We start from the raw sequence: 23160 nt of genomic DNA on the forward strand, positions 1-23160 counted from the left end.
AAAGGCAACTATCAGTATTGCTTCTGACCCAAAATGGATGCCAAGTATAAAAGAGGAAAAAAATGTTGCTTACAGACAGCAACAATAAATCAAAGTAAAGCACTTGTCAAGTCCACATAACAGGCAGTGAAACCAAGCCATCAACAAGCTTCTAGAAAGCTTTTAAAGTCATTACTAAAAGCTTTTTCTGCTTTTAAAATAGGTGATACTTGTTGAGATTTGTTAAGACTCCAAGTCTGAGAGAAAGTATGAAGGCATCCATTTGCCAGAATGACAGATAAACAACTAGGACTGTTCACCAACACAGCAAACAAGAAGCACACTGAGTAGAGATCAAAAGTCAAGGGCACCATGGTTCAGACAATCTTCACTGTTAGACAGCAGTGATGGATAGACAGCAGACAGCAGTGATCAGTTAGGGAAAAAAGACTATTCTAACAGTATTTGCATATTTTGCTATAGACAAGAGATTGTGCTTTTCAAAACTAGAAGAAAGGACAGAATAAAGAGACAATCACTGAACAAAAACTTCACCACTACTTGTCTACTGTCTGTAACGGTTCACCACTAATGATCTGCATTAAAACAGCCTGAATTCTCACCAGATGGACTTTCTTTTGCTCCTTTATTAATAGCAGATTTATGAATATGTTGCATTAGTTTTAGCAGATCATGCCAACGTTTCTGCCTGTAGCAGGTCTGAATATGGCCCAAGAACGTCTGATTTTTCTTTCTAGAAAATGTTTGGTAGAAGAGTTCTTCAAAAGACTCGCGCAGAGGTAGCCAGATCAACTTGTTATCCACAGGCTTATAACTGAAAAGAAGGAAAAGAGGAGTTATTTGTTAGTTCCTGCTCCTTTGTGACTATGACAAACAAACATGTACTAACAAAAGCATTCACTGAAACAAGATTATGCATTGAAGAAGCCAGGTTATAAAGTTTATTTTCCACTAAAATAATGACTGAAAAAAAACAACCAGCACATATCTAAACTACTTTATAAAACCAGTTTAAAAAAGACAAAATGGCACTAGTAAGTAAAACAGTTCTGCCACTATTAATATGCCTAGTGCATATTTTATCAGAACTTATACTGAATAGTTTAGCTGTTTTTAAAGCAACCTTGGGTTCTGCTTTTAAATTACTTCATCATATACATGCATACATTTCAGTTAAGTGCCTGTGTTCTACAGCAAGGAAAGCAAGGGTTCAGCAATGCAAACAAGTATTATAAATATCTTAGGAAACCACGAAACTGGGCTGCATCTGAAACAATTCTTTGACAATACAGCAATGCTTGCAAGAAGGATGTTCTTATACTGCCAAGTTGTTGTGCAAAACACACCTAACGGTAATCAACAACTCACCCCCCCAGCAGATCTGCGGTGTCACTTTGTTGGTTCATGTTGACAACCCTCAGATGGTGTCCTTAGAAAAGAAACAGAAAGCACATCAACCTGTTTCTGTATTTTGTCTCTTAAATAACCTTTGCACAAGTTGGTGTCCACACTGCATTTACCTGTAACATGAGCGAGGTACTGAACAGTTGAGGTTTTACCAGTTCCTGTTTCACCAACCAAGAGCACAGGCTCTCCTTTGACAACACAAACTGCAAGCTGCTCAATCAGTACTGCAGATGGTCGGGTGGCAGCAAAAGTTTGCTTTGTTCTGACAAAATAAAGGAAGTCATTCAAAGCCAAGACTTATCTAGGAGCTCATTTCAATTTTATCTATCTTACTTTTTAGAGGAATAGTTGAATTCAGGATTATTATTATTGATTTAGAAAAGAGGTTTGGAAAAAATTAATTCCATGATATCCTGATAAACATTACGTAAGATACTTACTTTCCTAAACATATAACCTAAAAATTCAGGGTTCCCAAAGACGGTCCAGACCAGTGCAGTTAGTGTCGTGTACTACAAAGATCTCCCTTCACAAATAAAAGTCATCAAAGTCTAATTACAACAACCACAGATCCCAAAAAGCTCTGAAGAAATTCTTGTATGAAAGAATCTGAAAATCTCCATGCTTTGGCAGCCAGAGTTACGACACAGACAGTCTTAAAGATGCACTAAGTATAGGTCAGATTACAAGAGAAATCTCGTCACATCTCTTCTATTTGAGTGAGATTGTTTGATTTGCATTTTTTAATTATGTGATTCCCAATATATTCTATTCCAATACAAAACTGCAAGGTATTCTACCTTTTTACAGTAAGAGCCAGGCTTTGTTTCTTCATGAGATGCACTCTTCCCACAGAAACTTCTTGCTCCCGTACTAAAATTTCTGGTTTGAAGAGTTCACAAAAGAACTCAACCTGTGAAGAGAACATCAGGAATTCCAATAGCAACACTGCATGCAACATAATGCTGAAAACATCCTTGCCACACTATCAGTATCAATGTGCAAATATTTTTTTTTCTTAGCTTATTTAATATTTTATGGATTATTACATATTTATCACCTAAAACCCCGAAGGATCTCATCTACTGCATAAACAATGTCTCCCCATTTAATAACTCGGTAATGAGTTTTACGCCATTATGCTACTCTGTTTTCTATGGTAGCTTGACTACACAAACTTAAACTGAGAACAGTTAACAAATCAAAAAACAAATCCCTCAAAATAAAAAAAGATAGAATAAAAACATGAGGAAAATCTTTCTGTAATCAAGAACAGGAGGACAACACATTCCTGTTATCAAACAATGGAAGAAAAGAACAAACAGAAGAGTTATGGGGATCCAACTGTTCCCCCAGCTGGAAAGTTTTTCCATGCTGAAGTAACAGAAGAGAATTTTCTTCACAACCAAATTTGTATGGTCAGAAATATCTGACAAAGCAGTCATATGTATATACACATGTAATGCTAATCATTGTTGCTATGATTTGTATGTGTGTATATTTGTGTTGTACAATTTAAGTATGATGTACTGATACGGAATAAGGGGTGGATGCTGTCCTGGCTTTATCAATATTCCATATCATGGCATCATACAACAGGTTGACTGGGTGCAGAGGCACAGTGCACTGAAGCTGCATTTCCTGATTTCTCTAGCAGCTTCACATGACTTCTGACCCTCCATGAGGCAGATACACTGAGTTATACTGCATTTCCCAGGAGCCTCCAGAAGATTTCCAGTTCTGGGTGACTGGGGATAAACTCTTGACTTTTTTGGGAGGTGAGCCAAGGAGGGTCTGCCCATCAAGACTCACACTGACTGCCCTGTGGTTTCATATCTGCTTTCTTTTGATTTATTACTCTTAATTATTCTGTATTATGTCACATTCCTTTCAACAAATTTAATAAACTGAGTTTCTTCCCTCTTCCTACCCAACATCCCTTTCCTCCCATGGGAAAGGAAGAGTGTTGCATGATTAATTCTCCTAACATCACACACTACTACTTTACAGAGGAGTATCTCCAGCTTTGGAATTGACAATTACAGTAGTAATTACAGTTAAGTAGTAAGGAAGAACACGTTTCTCTCTAGATTCTTCACGTAAGCAACTGAAGTTCACTGTAATGACTGGGGCTTGAGGAAGAGCCATGCACAAAAGCAAAACAAAAACCTTTACACAGTATTATATGCTTACATAACTGCACTGTTGCAGCTGTCATGCTCCTTTTGCATGACGTGATTTGCAATGTGCTCTGTAACAGATTCACTGAAACTTTCAGAGACAAAACAGTTGAAAACAAAACAGCTAATAAGAAATAAGAACAATTCTCTACCTCTGTGTGCAGGGCAGAGAGATGGGTATAACCTTAAAGGAAAACATTAGAACAGTACATTGAAATTAATTACTAAAAAAAAAATAATCTATTTATAGACTAATACTGATAAATGCTGAATTAATTATAGCTCAGTATACCTTCTTCTTGGAAATATTTAGTTTACTGCCAATAACTTTTGCCATTTTCAGTCTGCTTCCTTGGTTGGACAGCATAGCTGTGAAACAGTCCAGTGCCTGTGAAGAGGAAGACAAAACAACTTTTTCAATACAAATTTTATATTATATGAGAAGCACTATCTTAATATATATGAGGCTGAATCCAACCCAGACAAATTAAATACAATTATTTAACTGGAATTCAAAGGGATGAAATAGGAAGTTTTGAACTCTATAATGTAGAGGTTTCTACTGAATGCAAAAACATTTCAATATCCAGTAACAAAAGCTATTTTTAGATGACTGGAGCAAAGTGAAGAAAAAATAAAGCTGCAAGATCCTATAACTTAGGAAGGCATCTGACTGATGAATACTTGAAAAATTCTCAATTTAAAAAAGAAGTAGGAAGGATGTCTCACACTTCAAGAAAAACGAATCTTAAAATTATTCTACAAATTTAAGTATCTACTCCTACTGAGAGATTCAGATACTAAGTTACATGAAGAATACAAGATTACTGAGAACAGAGCTGATGACTATCACTGGGATTCAGCTCAGATTGAAACAGAAAGGCCAAGAAGCTCCACCACTGAGCTGGGTTACTGTCACAGAATGCAGCACATCAGCCACAACTAAACTGGGAGAGGGGAACTGAAGGGAGTAAGCACTCTCCGTAAATTCAGACAAGTAACACTTAACACACTGTGCAACTAACACACATCCTATGGACGTGTGCTATGCCAGTGCATGTCATGGATTCAATACCAGTTGTATCATCAAAAGAACCACAGCTCCACTGCTTCTGTGAACAGACCCAAATACTTACTCTGTATGCTCACGGACATCACTAAATGATATACTCCTCAATATCCACATTACCTAAAATGTATTTATTCAGCAGCAGCAGCATACTAGTGCCCCATTAACTAAACACTAAAGAGTAAAATCTAACATCTCCAAAGCATAAATACAAAGGAGGGGCACCTTAAAAAGAGAAGCTATTTTTAAATTATCTAGAAATGCACTTCAGCTATTACATGCCATGTAAATCTATCCCAACATAAACAAAGAAACAACCCTTAGTATTTTTGAACATGTTTCTAGACACAAGCTCCTACCACTGCACAGATGTGATATTAAACAATAAGCAGTGCAGTGCCTTTGTAGAAAAGAGAAGATTATGTTCCTTATAATAAATTCAGCTTCTAGATCTAGTTTTGAATGTATCTATATTGTTATACCCTTTATTTCATATTTTAACTCTAATTTTGGAAGCATTCCTCATAAATACATTTTACATTTACTCTCTCTCTGAGACATCTACAGTGAGGTCTGGGAATAAATACAGCTCCTGAACAACGAGTAGCAAACATCAAGAACATCTAATATTTTAAACACTCCCTCATCTAAGCCTGGAGCCTTCTTACTGCATATACTATGTGCAACACAAGTGAATGAAACAAATGCTTAAATGAAAAGTAAAACTTCCTCAGTTATTTACAATCCCAACTCAAATCAATTGAAACTGTTGCATCATGCTTTCCTGCGTAGCAGCACTAAGTCTGGATTGGTTTCTAGCACCTTAACGCAAAAGCTTTCCTAAAAATAAGAAAAGCTTTTAACACACAGAAGACAAACATCCCAACCATGGTTCAATTACTTCCGAGGAATAGAAATAAATATTTAAATATAAATTTCTGTCTCACATTCCCAAACAGAATTTTTTTAAGATTTGTGACGCAATGTGGGAAAGCAATTTCCAGATTAAATCTTACCGCACCTCCTGAAAAATATTCACTGCTGTGGTTGAGGAAGAACTGTCAAAGTTGTAAGCAATTCTGCTGCACCAATTCAATAAGTCTCTAAAAAGAAAAACATTTAGTACAACAGTCAAAATTCACAGCATCTTTTCTCATGTACAGCTTACTTCATTAAGTCATCTGGCAGCTCCACACCTAATTATTATTTAAGTTGTACACAGGAAGGCACGCACAAAAAAGGATGCTATATTCAAAGGGATAGATGAGCACATAAAGACAAACACTATTGCCTTCTAAAAGGTTGCTTGGAAACAGATAATATGTATTCCATTCAACCATTATTGGGATCAATTATGAAACTGAAAACATGAAAACCAGCATGCTATTCACCCAGAAAGGTATCGAGAACTACTTGACAGATATTCAGATTATTATCAACAACAAAATCTTTTCAAGTATAATAGGAAACTAAAGGAAATAATTTGAGATTTTCTTTTTACAATAGTAAACATAATGTTTTATGTTTTATACAGTAAACATAATTTTATAATTCAAAACTGACTCCTCCCATTTTCAGTTTAATTATTTGAATTTCTAACAATGTTAAAAGAAAAATTTAAAACATGAACACCTGAACACCACAGATAGCTGATAAATTTGTTCCTACACAACCTTAGAGAAAGTTCTCGTCCTTCCAGATTTGGTTTCTTATTTTCTGATCTTGATTCTGATGCATCTTCTGATATGGGCCTGGAATCACAATCAGTGTTTTCTGATGCCTGGTATTTCTCTCCTGTAAGGTGAATGAAGATGTCTAGCAAGTGATCAGTTACAAGAGCAAGGTTGGGGTATCTGCTCTGAAGAATCTGAAAGCAGAAAAAGAAAGAAGAAAAAAAATGGCAAAAAAATAAAATAAAAGGCAAACCTTAATCATTGGAAGGAAGCCATCAGCCTGGCAAATTTCCAGAGGATGCAGTTCAACAGGAACCAACACTCAAGGCAGCAAGCTGCACAAAACCAGTCCTTCGTAATCTCTCTTCTTAAAAAATCACAATGGCTTAAATTTGCTTAAGATATCAATTTGGATGCCAAGAGAATTATGCTCATTAAACTCTACTGCAATCCATTTAATATCTTGCACAAACACCAACAGAAGGAATGAAAGCACATTCCACTCTACCTATGAACTCAAGTCATAAAGAAACAATTTTAAAACTTGTCACAGAAAGTCTTCTCTCCTCTTCCACTTTATGACAACTTTTTTGAGCACTCAAGTTATCGATTCACTGCCCTGATTAAGATACGCAAGGGACTAAGTTTTCTTCTCTAATTTCCTTTCAGCTCAGCTCTCTGCTAAAGCTTGCCAATCAAAATCACTGCTTCCACAAATGAACTTTTCATAAACCCAGGCCAGGAAACAGTGCTGATATTCCCCTGTCAAACTGACTTCTAAGACTGGCCAGGACAGCAGAAGGTGCTGCTCTTGCCCCATTATTAATAATTAGCTGGTAAATGACAAAATAGGAAAACACACTGATATTTTAAGATCATTCATAAGTTTCTTTCAAATTTTCTGCTAGAGATAAATCACCTTTTCACTTCAGTAAGGCTCTTTTACAATTCAAATTTTTTAAGTTTAAAGAAAATTGTTTAGAGAATTCTATTTCACATAAGTCATGGACAATTAATTTGCGGATGGACTAAACTAAGCAAAAAAAATCCTAAGAAATTTTAAGAAAAGATGTTATTAGAAACAAACATTTGTAGTTCATAACTTAGTAACCACTTTTCATCTCAAAACTTAGGACTTTGGATTGTAATAAGATCCATTACCCTTCCTCCCCCCACATTTTTTTAAATCTCTGTGGGCTACAAAAAGGCAAAGTAATTTGATTCTTAGATCCATTCAAAGCAAAATTCCAACAATCCTTGTACAGTTAACTTCTTATTTTCTGATCAAACTAACCATTTACTTCAAAATTGACAGATTTCTGAAGTCATAAGTGTGTGTGTATTACTGAACTTGCAGAGAAAAGGATCAAATTTATTACTGAAAATCATCACTGTCCTTAATTAAAACATCTTCATATACCACAGTAGAGCAAAACATATCATACCTCCTTGAGTTCTATTTTGTTCATGTTATCCATGTGTATTTTGGTCCAATACTTGTCCAGAAGAGCAGCATGGCTGCTTTGCTGTCTGTACCAACCTCCGCCACAACTGAATACTCTGAATAAAAATAACATGAAGAAACACACATGTTGTATCGTAGTGGTGAATTCATTATTTTCAGTGCAGAGAACACATTAAACACTGCTGTGACAGGATAACATGTATGCCTATATTTGGTGACAGCCAAATGGTTGTGATCAATGGTTCTGTGTCTGGGTGGAGGCTGGTCACAAGCAGTGTCCCCCAAGAGTTGGCCTTTGGGACTGGTGCTCTTCAACATCTTTATCAATAACACCGATGATAAAATCGAGCGTACCCTCAGCAAGTCTGTGGATGACACTAAGCTGAGCAGCGCAGCCAATACACTGGAAGGAATGGAAGCCATCCAGAGGGACCTGGACAGGCTGGAGAAGTGGGCCATTGAAAACCTAATGAGGTTCAATAAAGCCAAGTGCAAGATACTGCACTTGGGCTGGAGCAATGCCAGGTATTCATACAAACTGGGGGAAGATGTCCTTGAGAGCAGCCCTGCGGAGAAAGACTTGGGAGTCCTGGACATGTTGGACATGAGCCAGCAGTGTGCACTTGCAGCCCAGAAGGCCAACTGTATTCTGGGCTGCATTAAAAAAGGGGTGGCCAGCAGGGAGAGGGAGGTGATTGTCCCCCTCTACTCAGCTCTTGTGAGGCCCCATCTGCAGTGCTGTGTCCAGGCCTGGGGCCCCCAGTACAGGAAGGACGTGGAGCTCTTGGAGCGAGTCCATAGGAGGGCCACTAAGATGGTCAGAGGGCTGGAGCAACTCTCCTATGAGGAAAGGTTGAGGGAACTGGGATTGTTTAGCTTGGAGTAGACCTCATGATGGCTTATAAACAGGAGGGGGAACAACCGTTCACATAGGTTGATAGTAATAGGACAAGGAGGAATGGTTTTAAATTGAGACAGGGTAGATTTTAAGTTAGAAATTAGCTGGAGGTTTTTCACAGAGGGTGGTGACACACTGGAACAGGGTGCCCAAGGAGGGTGTGGATGCCCCATCCCTGGAGGCATTAGGGCCAGGCTGGATGTGGCTCTGGGCAGTCTGGTCTAGTGGTTGGCAACCCTACCCACAACAAGGGGGTTGAAAGTAGATGATCTTTAAGGTTCTTTTCAACCCAGTCCATTCTGTGATTCTGTTTACCCTTCATTTGTCATTGTACTGTCATGCACACCTTGCCTTTCTCTGCTTTCCAAATCACTTATTCTTTTATCACTGTTTTTTTTCTTGTACTGTAAAATCTTTTTAAAGACACCTGCATAAAGATGACTGACATTAAGTTAAGCCTATCATATGCAACATAAAGAGACAAGATACCTTGTGAGTATCAATCAAAGATACCTCGTGAGTATCAATCATAAGCATTCTTCACACAGTAATTACAAAGAGCGCTATTTTGTTATGTGGTGGAATTAATTTAATATTTTTTTTCCTCCAGAAGTTTTATACCTTCAGACTTGTAGAAGCAGTTTTTCTGCTCTACCCAGTAGTAATATAACATTCCTTTAAAATGGAAAAAGTCTCTTTCACAACTTCCACAGCTTCTATCCCCTTACAGTTGGATATTGCTAGAACAGACTTAAAAATATGACAATTTGTATTAACTCATTTAAATTTACATGCTTACCTCCTGGTTGCAAAAAACTGGAATCCCGGTGCTACTTTCAAGCAGTCACCACGACCAGGAATTAGCAACTCCTTTTTTTCCAGAAGAGGAATCAGGACAGAGATCTGTGGAAGAAGAGAAACTCTATGAAGCGTTCTTTTCTTGGGTGGGGAAACATTAACAAACATCTTAGCCAGTCACACTCAATCCATATATGAAATGCTTATCCAATGAGCCTCACTACATTGTCAGCAACACCTTTTCCTGCAGACTGAACTTTTAAGTGACACTAAAAGGAATCACTGAGTCTCAATTAGTTTATTCAGTTAGAAGTCACAGGTATGATTCCCTCCCTACCTTCTATCTCCTCCATTCAGGTTTAACATGAGAATGGAAATGACAGTTTTCACTGCAAATCCAAACTAAAACTAATGGTTTTGAGTTGCCAAATAACTGACCTTGTTCTTAGAAGTGTCATAAGGCTTGGGTTTTTTTTGTTTTTTTTTTTTTTTAATCTACCTGAACAAAGACAATGTTAATCTCAAAGATGTCATTCTAAAACATTAACACTGTTATAGTGTATATCCTGCTACTCTCCTGAAGAGCAAGGTATGTATTTAAAGAATCAATCCTTCCATGCAGAAGGACAGTAGTAATGGTGGAATAAAAGAAAAGGCAGGTAGCTCCACAACACTGCTTCAGCAGGGAGGAAGGCAAGCATGGAGACTTTGATATTAAAAAAACAAAAAAAAACAAAAAAAACCAGGATGCCTACAGGGGAGACCAGAAGAAAAAGAGAGATGAATGCATGACACTATTTGGGGCATGTTTATGAATGCAATGTGCTGAATCCACAGTAGCAAAGAACTGCAGGAGCCTCTGGCAACTAAAAAACTGTATAATACATATATGGTTTAGCATTAAACGTGGAGGTTGGTGGCCCTGTATGTGGCAGGGGAGTTGGAGATTCATGATCCTTCAGGTCCCTTCCAACCCTGGCCATTCTGTGATTCTGTGATATATGATGTTTATAGGTGTTTCTATAAATTCTCTATGATTTGTAAGCTTGGAGCCCAATAAAGCAAGATATCAGGTTTGTTAGTTGCATAAAGGATGTTTTACAAAACAGATACAAAAGAAAACAACTATTTGCAGAATGTCCAGTAGGCTTATACAGCAAAACAACTCTATAACATCATTTCTGCAAGAGATAGGATTTCTGCAACTGTTATTTAGAAGGAGAAGGATGACATTTCTAACAAGTACCAGCTCTGAATTTGAATACAGGATATCAGTTAAAATCCATAGTGCTTAATATAACAGTATATTTTTAATTACCAGGCCAGAGGAAAGAAATACGTATCAACAGAAAAAAAATATTTTTTTTAAAAAACACACTAGAAAAAAATCTTACTATCAACAGCAACCTAATACAGTGACTTTGACATTCTGTGGTTTTTGGAGTCACATTTGTTTTCAAACACCGGAACACTATTTAAAAGAGACATAGCTCATCACCAGCATCACTGCAATTCTTCAGAGTGAAATCAGGGGCAATGTTATGACTGCTCTAAAGCAGCGACAACAATTACAGTGTAAATATCTTTGAACAAAGCCAGGCCAGTTTTTTTTTTTAACCTCTGTTGAAGAACCTTTATTTTCAGTTAACTGCCACAGAACTCACAGTGACTGGAATCCCAAAATTGCTATTACAGTCTGAAAATAAGCACTTTATAGTGAGCAAGAACCTACATACCACATCCAGAGGAGCATAATCAATATCCTCTAGAAGTATCCAATGACCCTTGGTAACAGCTTGTGTCAAGGTTCCAGGTTGCCAAACAAACTCCCCTGGGACATCTGTACAACGATACATACCAAGCAGCGTCTATGACAGAAACAAGTGGTAAATTAGAGACTTGTTCATTACATGCCTTCATAATTTAAAGTGAAAATGACCAAAACTGGGATGCAAATAACACTATCTGTTAATCATAGTAATATGGGTCTATCATTACACTTCAAGAAAAAGAAGTTTAATTCCTCCACATCTACGATAACATAACTGAAGCACAGTAACAAAAATAAACCAGGTAATTAGATGTCTATGTACATAGTATGCCACTGTAACTAATGGAAAATCAACAGCATAACACAGGAAACACAGGAAAAGCCCTGACAAACACATAGCTTAAAACAGAATGGATAACATACAATTATCTGCAGAATTTAAATAATAATGAAGCTGAACTGATTTTTCTTCAGATCTATTGCTCTCAGCAATAGCCAGAACAATATGGTAAGAAGCTGAAGGTTGTGAGGTCTTCGCAAAAAATTTATACATTATCTTATTAGAAAAGCCAGTCCACACTTTCAAAATAATGTCTGATCATCTATGATAAAACAATGTCATCGGTTACCTTGCTATCAGTTTGATCCCCAAGTTGGACTTTCAAAATATGAGGAGGCTTTGTTCTTCCTGTAACAGCTGCTAAATATTCAATTAAAGTAGTCTTGCCACATCCTATTGGTCCCTCCAATAAAACAGGACTCTGAAATGCTACAGCAATAGCAAGGTTTTGAAGATTAGTGCAGGCAGATTCAACCAAAACAAAATGGCTGGTGGTATTTTCCTGTTAAAACAAAATTTGAGTTACTATACTGAAATTGCTTTTTTTTTATATATACAGGTTTTACTACACAGAACAATTATGAAAGCAAGTATGATTATCAGAAAATGTTAGCCTACAGATCTGTCAACACACATCAACTAAAATTAAACTTCCTAGATCTGTGGACTATGAAGACTGTATTTAATGATAGATATTAAAATAAGACTTCATCAAAAACCTATTATAAGTGAAACACTCAATTTAGTGTATGTACAATTTGTTCCCAAAGGGAGTTCACACTAAGTTGTCAGCAGACAAAGTAACTGTTCAATCACCACATTCATGTCAATCAAATACAATTTGTAATACAAATGAAATTAAGTCATCAGAATGGATCCCAATTAAAAAAATAAATAGCAGTTAGACTCAGGTTACGTATGAACATAAAAACTGATGTGCAGTATTTGCTTCTTGCTGCACAGGCCAAAGTAAAAGGTCATTAAACACAATGCATGGGGGGCTGGGTAATTAAATTCAGAATAACTTGTTGCTTCATTCAAACTGCAATGGATACAGTTTATTGAAGGTAAATTCATCAGTGACAGATGTCTACAAATATTGTTATCGTTCTACACTCACTAATATGTCAGCATATAGCACAAAGACTCTGTTTCAAAAGTTTCTCTCTGCCGCAATGAATTTCAAGCCATGTACTCAATTCTGTGTACACACACATATGCACAAAGTTAAGACAGTAACTTAAATCACAGAAGCAAAGGAGCAAAAGAAAAAAAGAGGAAAAAGCTCTCATTCTGCTACTCAGAGAATTTTGCATATTAGCAGTCTTCATTTACCTCTTCGTCCTTCATTTGTAAATGTGTTACAAAATTAAGTAACAATACTCAGGCCAAATACAATCAAAAATTATGCCTTAATAAGAAAACTAGTCAAGAATACTGACTGCAACTACAAAAAAGAACCAGAACAGTTCACGATCAATAGCATCTCAAGAAAAAATAGGTCAGAAGAAATGCTACTTAAACATACTATTGCATTTGATGGTTTTGTTCAAACTGTAAAGCACTACACTACATTCTGCATCATGCTTCACTCAAGTGAAATGCAGAAAGTAAGTTCTTCCTTAATTCTACCATCTAGAAGAGTGAGAAGCAGCTTTGCTTTCATTTAAGGATGTAACTTCAGAGAAAGGTTCTCGATAATATCTCTGCATAGCACAAAGCACGACTTCTCTTATAGCATATTCTTAAGTACTGCTACAAAGATGAGATCAACAGAACTATTAGAATCACGGAGTCATGGAATGGTATGGATTGAAAAAGACCTTTAAGTTCATCAAGTTCCAAGCCCCTGCTTAAGCAGGGACACCTCCCTCTCCATAAGCATGCTCAAAGCCCCACGCAGCCTGGCCTTGGATGTTACCAGGGAGGGGACATCCACAACCTCACTGGTCAACCTGCTCCTGTATCTCACCACCTTCACAGTGAAGAATTTCTTCCTAATAGCTAGTCTAAATCTACCCTCTTCCAGTTTAGAACCATTTCCCCTCATCATGTCACTACATGCTCTTATAAAAAGTCCCTCCCCAGCTTTCCTGTATCCCCCTTCAGGTACTGGAAGCCTTATTATACTTTCACTGTTTCATTCCACAGCAAAACTTCCCTGTAGTTCCAATATAACGTATCACTAGCTTACAGCATTCATCAAAAAAACACAGATACACAAATCATCCACAGCATCCCAATAACATTTTAGTAGGAATAAAGTCAGTTCACCGCAGAGGAAATTATTAAAAAAAAAAGTACAGATTTAACACTGGGTTACATACCCACTGTTCTTCAGAGACAAGCTTTAGTCTAGGCAGCACAATACCACATACAGCTACTACATTTGCAGATAGGTCACTCGATACAATATGACCTTGTTTATATTGCACTTCTTTCTCCTTTTGCCAAAATGAGGAGTCTGGATTGGCCAAAACAAGGGCTTGTTCCACATTCTGCACCTGAGATTCTTCTAGTAACCTGTCAAATCCACATGTATGTTAATTCCAGTGAAAGTCATCAACAAATCAACTTTGTTCATTATTGAAAAAGTTCCTACTTTAGTCTGAAATGTGTCAGCTCCTCAGGACTGAAGATCTTCTTCATGAAAGACAATTTATGTTCATCGTTCATACAAGTAACCAGAGCTAGACAGTTTGAAGTATACCTAAAAATTATATTTAGAACAAAACATGTCAAATTATAGTTGTAAAACATTTAGCTTGACAACTCTTACTTGCAAATCAAAATACCAATTTTGGAAAAACATGAAGATAACTTTCTCTTTAGAAATTAAAGCTATGCTTAACATTTTAAATTTTTTTCTGATATATTTCTCCAGAGAAAAGAAATTCTGTCATTATATAATGTATTATTAACATATGACTAGCTAACATTCCTCTGAATGCTGAAAAAACAGAAATACAGTAGAAGTTGGGACTTTCCTAAACAAATGAAGGTAAATGTACAAAACAATGAAAACTACATTTTCTCTTTCTTCCCATTTTCCCATTCAAATGATCACATTACCCCTTCAAATCTGCAATTTCATGTTATTTCTAAATTAACCATAATACACTGAACTCAAGACTCAGTGCCAAAGAATAAACAACTCCTATATTCTTGGCTTCATTATAACACAAAGCTGCCTCATAACAAAAGAATCATAGAATGGTTTGAGCTGGAAGGGATCTTTAAGATCATCTAGCTCCAAACCCCTGCTATAGGCAGGGACATCTCCCATTAGACCAGGCTGTTCAAAGCCCCATCCAGCCTGGCCTTGAATGCCTCCAGGAAATGGGCATCCACAACCTCGCTGAGCAACCTGTTCCAGTGTCTCATCACCCTTACAGCAAGGAATTTCTTCCTAATATCGCATCTAAATTTACCCTTTTCCAGTTTAAAACTATTTCCCCTTGTCCTGTCATTACATGCCCTTATAAAATGTCCCTCCCCAGATACCCAGATACTGGAAGGCTGCCATAAGGTCCCCTTGAAGCCTTTATTTCTCTAGGCGGGAAAGCCCCAACTCTCTCAACCTTTCTTCATAGGAGAGGTGCTCCAGACCTCTGATCTTCTTTATGGCCCTCCTCGGACCTCTCCAACAACTCCATGTCATTCTTGAGTAGGAGGCCCCAGAGCTGTATGCAGTACTACAGGTAGGATCTCACAAGAGTACAGTAGAGGGGGTGAAATCACCTCCCTTGACTTGCTGGTCATGCTTCCCTTGATGCAAACCCAGGATACGGTTGGCCTTCTGAGCTGCATTGCCAGCTCACATAGAATTTTTCGTCAACCAACACTTCTAAATCCCTCTCCTAAGGGCTGCCCTCAAGCCATCCCCCGTTCAACCTGTATCTGTGCTTGGGGTTGCTCAGACCCAGCTGCAGGACTTTGCAATTGGCTTTGTTGAACTTCATGAGGTTGGCAACAAATCTATCAACAAATTAATTAGTAATTCTACTTATTTTTCCAAGAATATAATAGAACTGTAGAACGGCTTGGGTTGGAAGGGACCTCAAGGATCAAGTTCTAATTCCTCTGCCACAGGCAGAGTTGCCAGCTGCTAGATCAAATATTAGATCAGGGCCCCATCCAACCTGGCCTTAAACACCTCCAAGGAGTGGGCATTCACAACCTCCCTGGGCAACCTATTTCAGCATGACACCACCGACTCCAGTAAAAAAGTTACTACTGACATCTAACCTATATCTTCCTGCCTTTATTTTAAAGCCATTCCGCCTTATTCTACTGCTATTTACCCATGTAAAAAGTTGTTTTTCCTCATGTTTATAAACTTCCTTTAAATACTGAAAGGCTACAATGTGATCTTCCTGCAGTCTTCTCTTTTCCAGGCTGAATAAGCCCAGTTCCTTCAGCCTATCTTCATAGTAGAGGTGATCCAGCCCTTGGATCATATTCATGGCCATCCTCTGGACTCACCCCAAAAGCTCCACATCTTTCCTGTTTTGGGGTCCCCAGACTTGGATGCACTACTCCAGCTGGAGCTTCATGAGGGCAGAGTGGTGAGGGACAACCATCTCGCTCATCCTGCTGGCCACCCCTCTTTTGTTAAAATACAGGATACCAGTTCTCTGGGCCATAAGTGCACACTGCTGGCTCATGTTAAGTTTTTCTTCAACCAACCAACACTCCGAAGTCCTTCTCAGCAGGACTATTCTCAAGGAGTTCTCCCAGACTGTATTCATAGCTGAGATTACCTCAACCCAAGTGCAAAAAGTTGCACTTCGTTTTGTTGAACCTTTGTTTCACAAGGGCCTACCTTTGGAGTTTATCAAGGCTCCTCTGGATGGCATCCCTTCCTTGTGCTGTACCAACTACACTGCTCAGCTTGGTACCATCAGCAAACTTGCTGAGGGTGCACTCAGTCCCATCACCTATGCCACTGATAAAGATGCTAAGTAGCTGAATGCACATCATCCTGGCCAAAATTTAAGCCAAATATCTGCCAAAACTCTTGTTCCCATACTTTCTGAATTCAAGGTACAGCTATCTTTTCTACAGAAAAGACTTGAAATTTTTAAACTTACCAACGGACCAAAGTGTCATGACTCCTCAGGAGTGGAATACACACGCTCCAGTCCCACAATTCCCGGAAAATCAATTGTTCCTTTTGTAAAAATCTATATGATGCTTCCATGAGGTCCCGTAACTTCATTCGTCTGCGCCCATATCGGACTGCGTTTGCATCTGAGCTCTCCAGGAAAAGCCTCTGGAAAACTGGTGATGTGTTCTTAAAATATCTTAAAGCAAATCTTTGTAAAGAAAAAAAAGAGAGAGAAAGTTAGACATCTAAATCAGAGCAAAGGAAAATACTAATGTTTCAATTCAGAGGTCCAGAAACAGTAACTGATGACACAGTGTTAATGAGGCTTGTATTTAACTTTGTCCATGCTTAGGAAAAACAACCACTTCAACTACCAGCCTACAACAGATGCTTTACTGTATTAGAGATTATTATTGATTAGTAAGGGGAAACAGCAGCAACTATGGTAAAATCTCTGATTTCTCTTGTTTACTGAAAAAGTAGTACTAACTCTCAGGCAGCTTTCCATTCTACAAGCCTACAGATCTAAATTAAATACAGACATTTTGGTTGTTAGCAGATAAAGTCAACTGTTTCACTTTCATTCTGATCAAATGATCTAAGATAAAAGTCATGCTAGATATTACCTCATAATTGAATTTAAAGAAACACTGCTTAAAACTCGTGTTTTGTAAGTCATTCTTTCTACTGAAAGTGCATTTGCTACTGCAAAAGACAAGCCAAAGCATTGTAACAACACCTCCCATCACCAGTGAATACTGGCAAGCACGCACTCTGAAGCATTATGTTACTTACGGCAAAACATCCGGATGGTCAGCAACCAGCTTGCTCATGGCTACGCACAGCCTTTCATGCCGATCGTGGTTGATTTGGCCACCAGCTTTAATGGCAACTGCATTTCGTTCCAACAAGTCCAGCAAGATTGGACGAAGCTGACGGCCAATTAATAGAGTGCATTCTTTATCCAGTAATAACAGTGCTAGAGTATCAAGGATGCACTGTCGATCCTGTTGAGTCCAAGTCTAGGGAAAAAAAGAAAGAAGGAACTGGTTTAGAGGGAAATTACACAGCCTTTTAGTTTCAGAACTATTCCTATAGGTTTCATAGTGAACTCTACAGGAAAAAAACACCCAGTGGAAGAACTTATTTGATACAGTTCTCCATACTTAAAAAACTGGAAATGAGTGTCATGAAAAATGACACCACTAAACAGGAATTATAAAAAATTACAAATTCAAGTTTTCAAAAAAGTTTAGTTATTACTTTCCTATTAGAAGCCATTATGATGAATAATGACAAAAAGCATACACCTGCAAGTTGAAGTTGAGGTTTTTTTCTTTCTTACTCTTGTATAAAAATGTTCCTTTACGCAAAGTAGAATGTTAGGCTTTAGAATATACACAGAACAGATTCAGATCTACTGTAGGGAAAAATGAAACACCAAAACATACACAATCTTCCAAACTTTGTTACCGAAGAACCACAGTTTCTGGTTTATTTCAGCTTAAGTTTCACTGGTCTTTGACATAATGCTGTTACCCAAACACCGTTCCACTTCGGTGATCTTTAGCACATAACAGTGCTTTGACTTAGGAAAAAATGAAGATCATGAATTTGCACTAAAGTGGCTTTGCTCTCAACATTGACCTTCCACCCTCCCCTACTGCAATGACTGAGTAAACACTCACATCACCACTACTTCCTCTTTCCTGTCAAACAGCAGTAAACATCAGCTAGGCAGGGAAGCTTCCCAGAGAAAACAGTCACTTACTGAACTTCTGTGGAAACACTCAGCAATTCAGATAGCCTCATTTTAGCAACACATGCTATCAATTCCTGCCTGCCCTGGACTTCTGTTAGTTGTGTAAAACCTGCTGCTGTGCATGAAGACAGGATCATTTCAATGCTACAAGAACTCCTCAACACTGCTTTCCAAAGGTGAACTCCTAAGGCTTTACCACAGTTGACATCCACTTAGCATATGTAGGTACTTGTTCAAGCTGCAAGATTTCACTCATTCAGCATGTAAGAAATCAGGGAAACCGAGATACACATTACAAACATTAAAACTATCAAATTAATCTCAAGTGGTTAATAACAAGTAAATAACAAGTACCTTCTGCATCCTAATCAAACACATCTTTGGTTACCCAAACAAGGCACAACACGGTGCTTAATTCGTTAACCAGAACTTTTAGTATCAAACAGAAGGAACGATTAACAATAAAGCAGCAAATAACTGTAATGGATCAGTCTCATTCAGTAATATTCTCTAGGTACTCGACTACTGTGCACCAAATCAATTAGAAATTTTGTGAGAGCATGTGATTTTTTTTAAATCATCATCTATATTACCCTTAGGATATACAAAAGAGATATAAAGAATAAAAGAAAGAAAAAAAACACAGTGGCAACACTCTCATTCTACAAAGAAATTGTATATTTGATTCTAGAGCCTTTCAGTATAAAAGAAAAACTTTATGGAAAAGCATAATATGTAGAGGGATTTATAATGAAAAGCAGCTTTGTGAAGTACACAACTTTCTCAGTCAGTAGCAAAGGACAGCTGATCTGCAAGTGTTCAGTATTACTATTTGAATCTAAGATGGTAACTCTGCCCAAAAAGCATTGTAAACAGTATTCCCACCAAATATCCAATAAACACATGCACTGTTAACAGAACAGACACTAAGGAGAAGCACAGCCAGGATCAAGTCCTGGAATTAAAGATGACCCCTGATTGCTCTCCCAGCAGTAAGTCAACCTGCACTGTGTGGTTGCCCACTGAGTACAGAAGTCTTTATTAAGATCTGGTTGAGTCTGAAACTCCAGAGAAGGAAGGGATCACAGCAGGGAACAACCTGAGTCCACAGGACAGCCTCCCCTTTGGTCACAGCTCTCAGGTATTCCTCCCTAATTCAGTAAGATAAGGAGAAAACTTGCACTCTTCTAAGTCATATGCTTCAAGATGAAAAGAGGGTTGTGCAGCATCACAAGGAAAACAAGGTAACTTCAGTTTCCTGCAAAATAAGGCAGAACTATCCTACACCTCCTCCAGCACTTCATGCTCAACACAGCAGCACAGGCTACCGAGACCAGTGAGAACATACTGACTTTTCTACCAATGTATTCTTTAATAGATCGTAACATGTTGTCTCACAAAAATAACAGCTCTTCAAAACTAGAAACAGAGCATGAGAATCCACACCGGGGCGGAAAGTGCAAAATACCTTCCCTTACTTGTAATGCTACATCTTGTAAGACTAAACTTTCAAACTAAAAGGTGAAGCTATGTTTTAGGAAACAGTAGTCTGCCTTAATTATGAGGACATTTTTCTGAGTATGGTAACTGAGCACTGGGTAAAATCAGCACAGGTCACCTCATTTTTCTACACCAGTCTAAAAACTAAAGGAACTAAGGCATATCTTGCCATGAAGTCCTAAAATTAGAGGACTATAAATACAATGTTGGAGCTGTTATTAATACAGTTCTCTTAAATTGGAAAAAGAATGGCAAAATGATGCACAGCTAAAATAGTAAAACAGAATATGAGATACAGATGGTTCCATAAAATAAACAAAGAAAACAACCATAAGGGTTGGTTTTTTTTTTCTGAATTTTATCTTACACTATTTGTGCAATGCTTAAAACTCTGAGGCGTGTAAAGAACATAAAGGAACGAGGATATTTTTGCACTGTTCCCTTCCTAGGATTCTTTCATTCTTCACATATAATGAACATCTTCACTGATATTACACTACCAAAGAGAGCCAAAAGTATGTCCATTTGCACAGTCTGCACTTGCAATATTACACGTGAAGACATACTGGATTCAAATAGACTTCCAAAAACACACAGAAGCAAACTCTGACAGTTTGTATAGCTGATTTTTTTCTAGATGGTACAGAAATGTACAGTGGCATATAGCTATAAGCTTACTCTGAAATAAAAAGTCATTAAAAACAAACACCATTTTAGGGATCTTTTTGTCCCATTTTCATCCCATTTTCCTCATTAACAACACAAAATTTGCTGTACCCTTACAGAGTTAATGGTATATTAATATTCTACATAAAAGGCTCTATTTCTGTATCCGACTAAAGCAAGATCATCCATCAGCACACATAGCACCTTATCAGACATCTCAAAAATTGTTTTTTAGTCTGTGAGCAAGTTTCATGAGTAACACTTTGTGGAATAATGAATAAATGAAAGGCCAAGAAGACATAGCAAAGGGCTCTAGATATACAGAATAAATGTTTCCTATGTTACATACTGACAGGAAAATCAGGTAAAATAACTGGAGCCCATGGTTGTCTAGGGGTAAACTAAGTATAATGTACTCCTTAATCTGTAGCTTCAAAGCTTGAAAATGAAATCCAGTTTTCAAGAAAACGGGCCATTGCTGATTAAGGTGCTCTTCCAGACTCTCTGCATAGGATCTAGCTGGTGAGAGTTTCACACTCAAAGCACACACCTCCCTCAGTGCACCTCTGAAAAGAAAGGGGCTCAGACTCTCTAGCAGTCCCAGAACTTACTCTCTGTTCACCACTCCATCTATCTGCTGCCTCTCCACCAACAGAGAGCTTTGATTATCTGTATGAGACTCTCACCTAGCAGACAGGAATTTGGAGTGAAAAAGACAACGTCTTGAAAAAATATGGTTACTTTTCACTCTTAAACAACCGGAATAGTGGAACACAAGTCTTATGATAAGAGGCTGAGGAAACTGGGATTCTTCAGTCTGCAGGAGGCACTGGGCAGACTCTCTTATCACACTCTAACAACCTGAAAGGAGGCTGGAATGAGGTGGTCAGCCTCTTCCCCCACATAACAGTGACAGGATGAGAAGTAACGGCCTTAAGTTATGCCACGGGTGGTTCAGGCTGGTTATTAAGAAAAAATTCTTCTCTGAAAGAGTGATGCTACATCGGCACAGGCTGCCAAGGGAGATAGTGGAGTCAATGCTCCTGGGGATGTTCAAGAACCATACAGGTTTGGCACTGAGAAACAGTGAATGTGGTGATGGATTGATGGTTGGAGGAGATTATCTTAGTGCTCTTTTCCAGCCTTAATGATTCTGTGATTTTCTAGACACTCAAAAGACAACATAGATTTTGAATCAACGTGTACTTAGGGTCTCCAGAAACTCTGGTGTGAATAGCATCAGTAACACGGCACCCGATGTGCTGCTATCCTGTCGTTACACCTCCACAGGTGCATCACAGACACAGGCAAGCTGTGCTGCTAAAAGCAGGCATGCTATTCACGGCTCGTGGAGCTGAAGCGTGAAAGCCACTAAACAAAGTGCGTGCCTTCAACATCACCGCGGCAATAAGGGAAACACGCCGCAGGAAATCCAGCTCCATTCCCACTCCACACGCTGCTTTATGGTGAACAGGCAGCAGAACACCCAGCTGCGGGACGGGACGTCGTCGCTACGCGGCTCATGACTGCTGTCCCTCACTGCCACCCTCCCACAGAGCCATCCTGAAGAATACGGAAAATCCCGAAGCTTTGCTGGGGAGAACACGCCCGGACGAGGAGTACAGGAGACACGGGAGCGGGGAAAAGAAGAGGGATAAAGAAGCCTCTACGTAGCAGAGGACTGCTTCAGCCAAGAGCCCAAGCGAGGACACGGAGGCGCGGTGGGGAAATAAGGCTAGGAAGGGGGCATGGCTCGTCCCTGCCTTCCGACCCCCGCCCACTCACCTGCTTGCCCAGGAATCTGCTCAGCTCCGCGCCGCTCTTCTCGTTCCTGCGCGCCACCAACTGCAGCGGCTCAGCCAAGTGAAAGCGCAGGTCGGCCATGCTAGGGCCGGCGGGGCTGCGAAGGCGGAACGCCCGACCTCCGGCCACCGCCGCGCGACACGTGGGGCGCGCGAGGGACGCGCACCACGCTCCCAACTTCCGCTTCCGGTGCCGTCATCCGGCAGCGACGCCGCGGGTCGGCCCCGCGCGCGCGTTAAACTACAGCTCCCAGAATGCAGCTCTTCGCCGGGCGGGGAGCTGCCGGAAGAACTGGCGTCCGCTACATGCTGGGATACGTAGTCCCCAAACTGCCATACTGCTCAGGCGGGGTGCTGTGGGATCCGGGTCGAAGCTCCCGTGCGCGGGGCTTCGCTGATTGTGCTGCACTGTTCGCTGAGGCAGCTGTCCCGTCAGTCACAGGAGGCCCTGCGATGGCAACTGTAAGAGGCAGAGCCACGACCTGCCCTCAGGCCTTTCAGATGTGGGGCAACGCAGCCCACGGAACCACCGCGAGCCTCAGCGCTGGCTGACAGAAGCGGACGAGTTCCGAATGGAAGCAGCTCAGCAACGCAGCACCTCACCCAGAGCCCGGCGTCACCAGAAGCGGGGGCGGGGCCAGACCGGGGCGCGCAGCTGGGTGGGTGGGCGGGGCTTCGGCGCAGGGGGCGGGGCGCGGCCGCCTCGCGCTCCTCACTTT

The 23160-nt window shown here is 39.4% G+C and overlaps 1 protein-coding gene across 2 annotated transcripts in view; it reads right to left on the minus strand.

The window, feature by feature from the left end:
• MDN1 (midasin AAA ATPase 1) overlaps positions 1-22635 on the minus strand; it is a 93536-nt gene extending 70901 nt beyond the window's left edge. For both annotated transcript variants that reach the window (XM_048937782.1, XM_048937781.1), the window contains exons 1-16: positions 22425-22635; positions 17507-17733; positions 16695-16919; positions 14204-14311; positions 13929-14124; positions 11891-12103; positions 11227-11358; positions 9492-9595; positions 7775-7889; positions 6330-6523; positions 5678-5759; positions 3880-3975; positions 2208-2320; positions 1521-1669; positions 1369-1429; positions 603-814 (exon numbers count right to left, since the gene is read on the minus strand). In XM_048937782.1, the coding sequence (XP_048793739.1) occupies positions 603-814; positions 1369-1429; positions 1521-1669; positions 2208-2320; positions 3880-3975; positions 5678-5759; positions 6330-6523; positions 7775-7889; positions 9492-9595; positions 11227-11358; positions 11891-12103; positions 13929-14124; positions 14204-14311; positions 16695-16919; positions 17507-17733; positions 22425-22523 (2326 nt within the window). In that variant the 5' untranslated portion in view covers positions 22524-22635. The remainder of the gene's footprint in view (positions 1-602; positions 815-1368; positions 1430-1520; positions 1670-2207; positions 2321-3879; positions 3976-5677; positions 5760-6329; positions 6524-7774; positions 7890-9491; positions 9596-11226; positions 11359-11890; positions 12104-13928; positions 14125-14203; positions 14312-16694; positions 16920-17506; positions 17734-22424) is intronic.
• Positions 22636-23160: the final 525 nt, after the last annotated feature.

The sequence above is a fragment of the Lagopus muta genome, chromosome 2 (genome assembly GCF_023343835.1).
Source record: "Lagopus muta isolate bLagMut1 chromosome 2, bLagMut1 primary, whole genome shotgun sequence".
Classification (NCBI taxonomy): Eukaryota; Metazoa; Chordata; class Aves; order Galliformes; family Phasianidae; genus Lagopus; species Lagopus muta.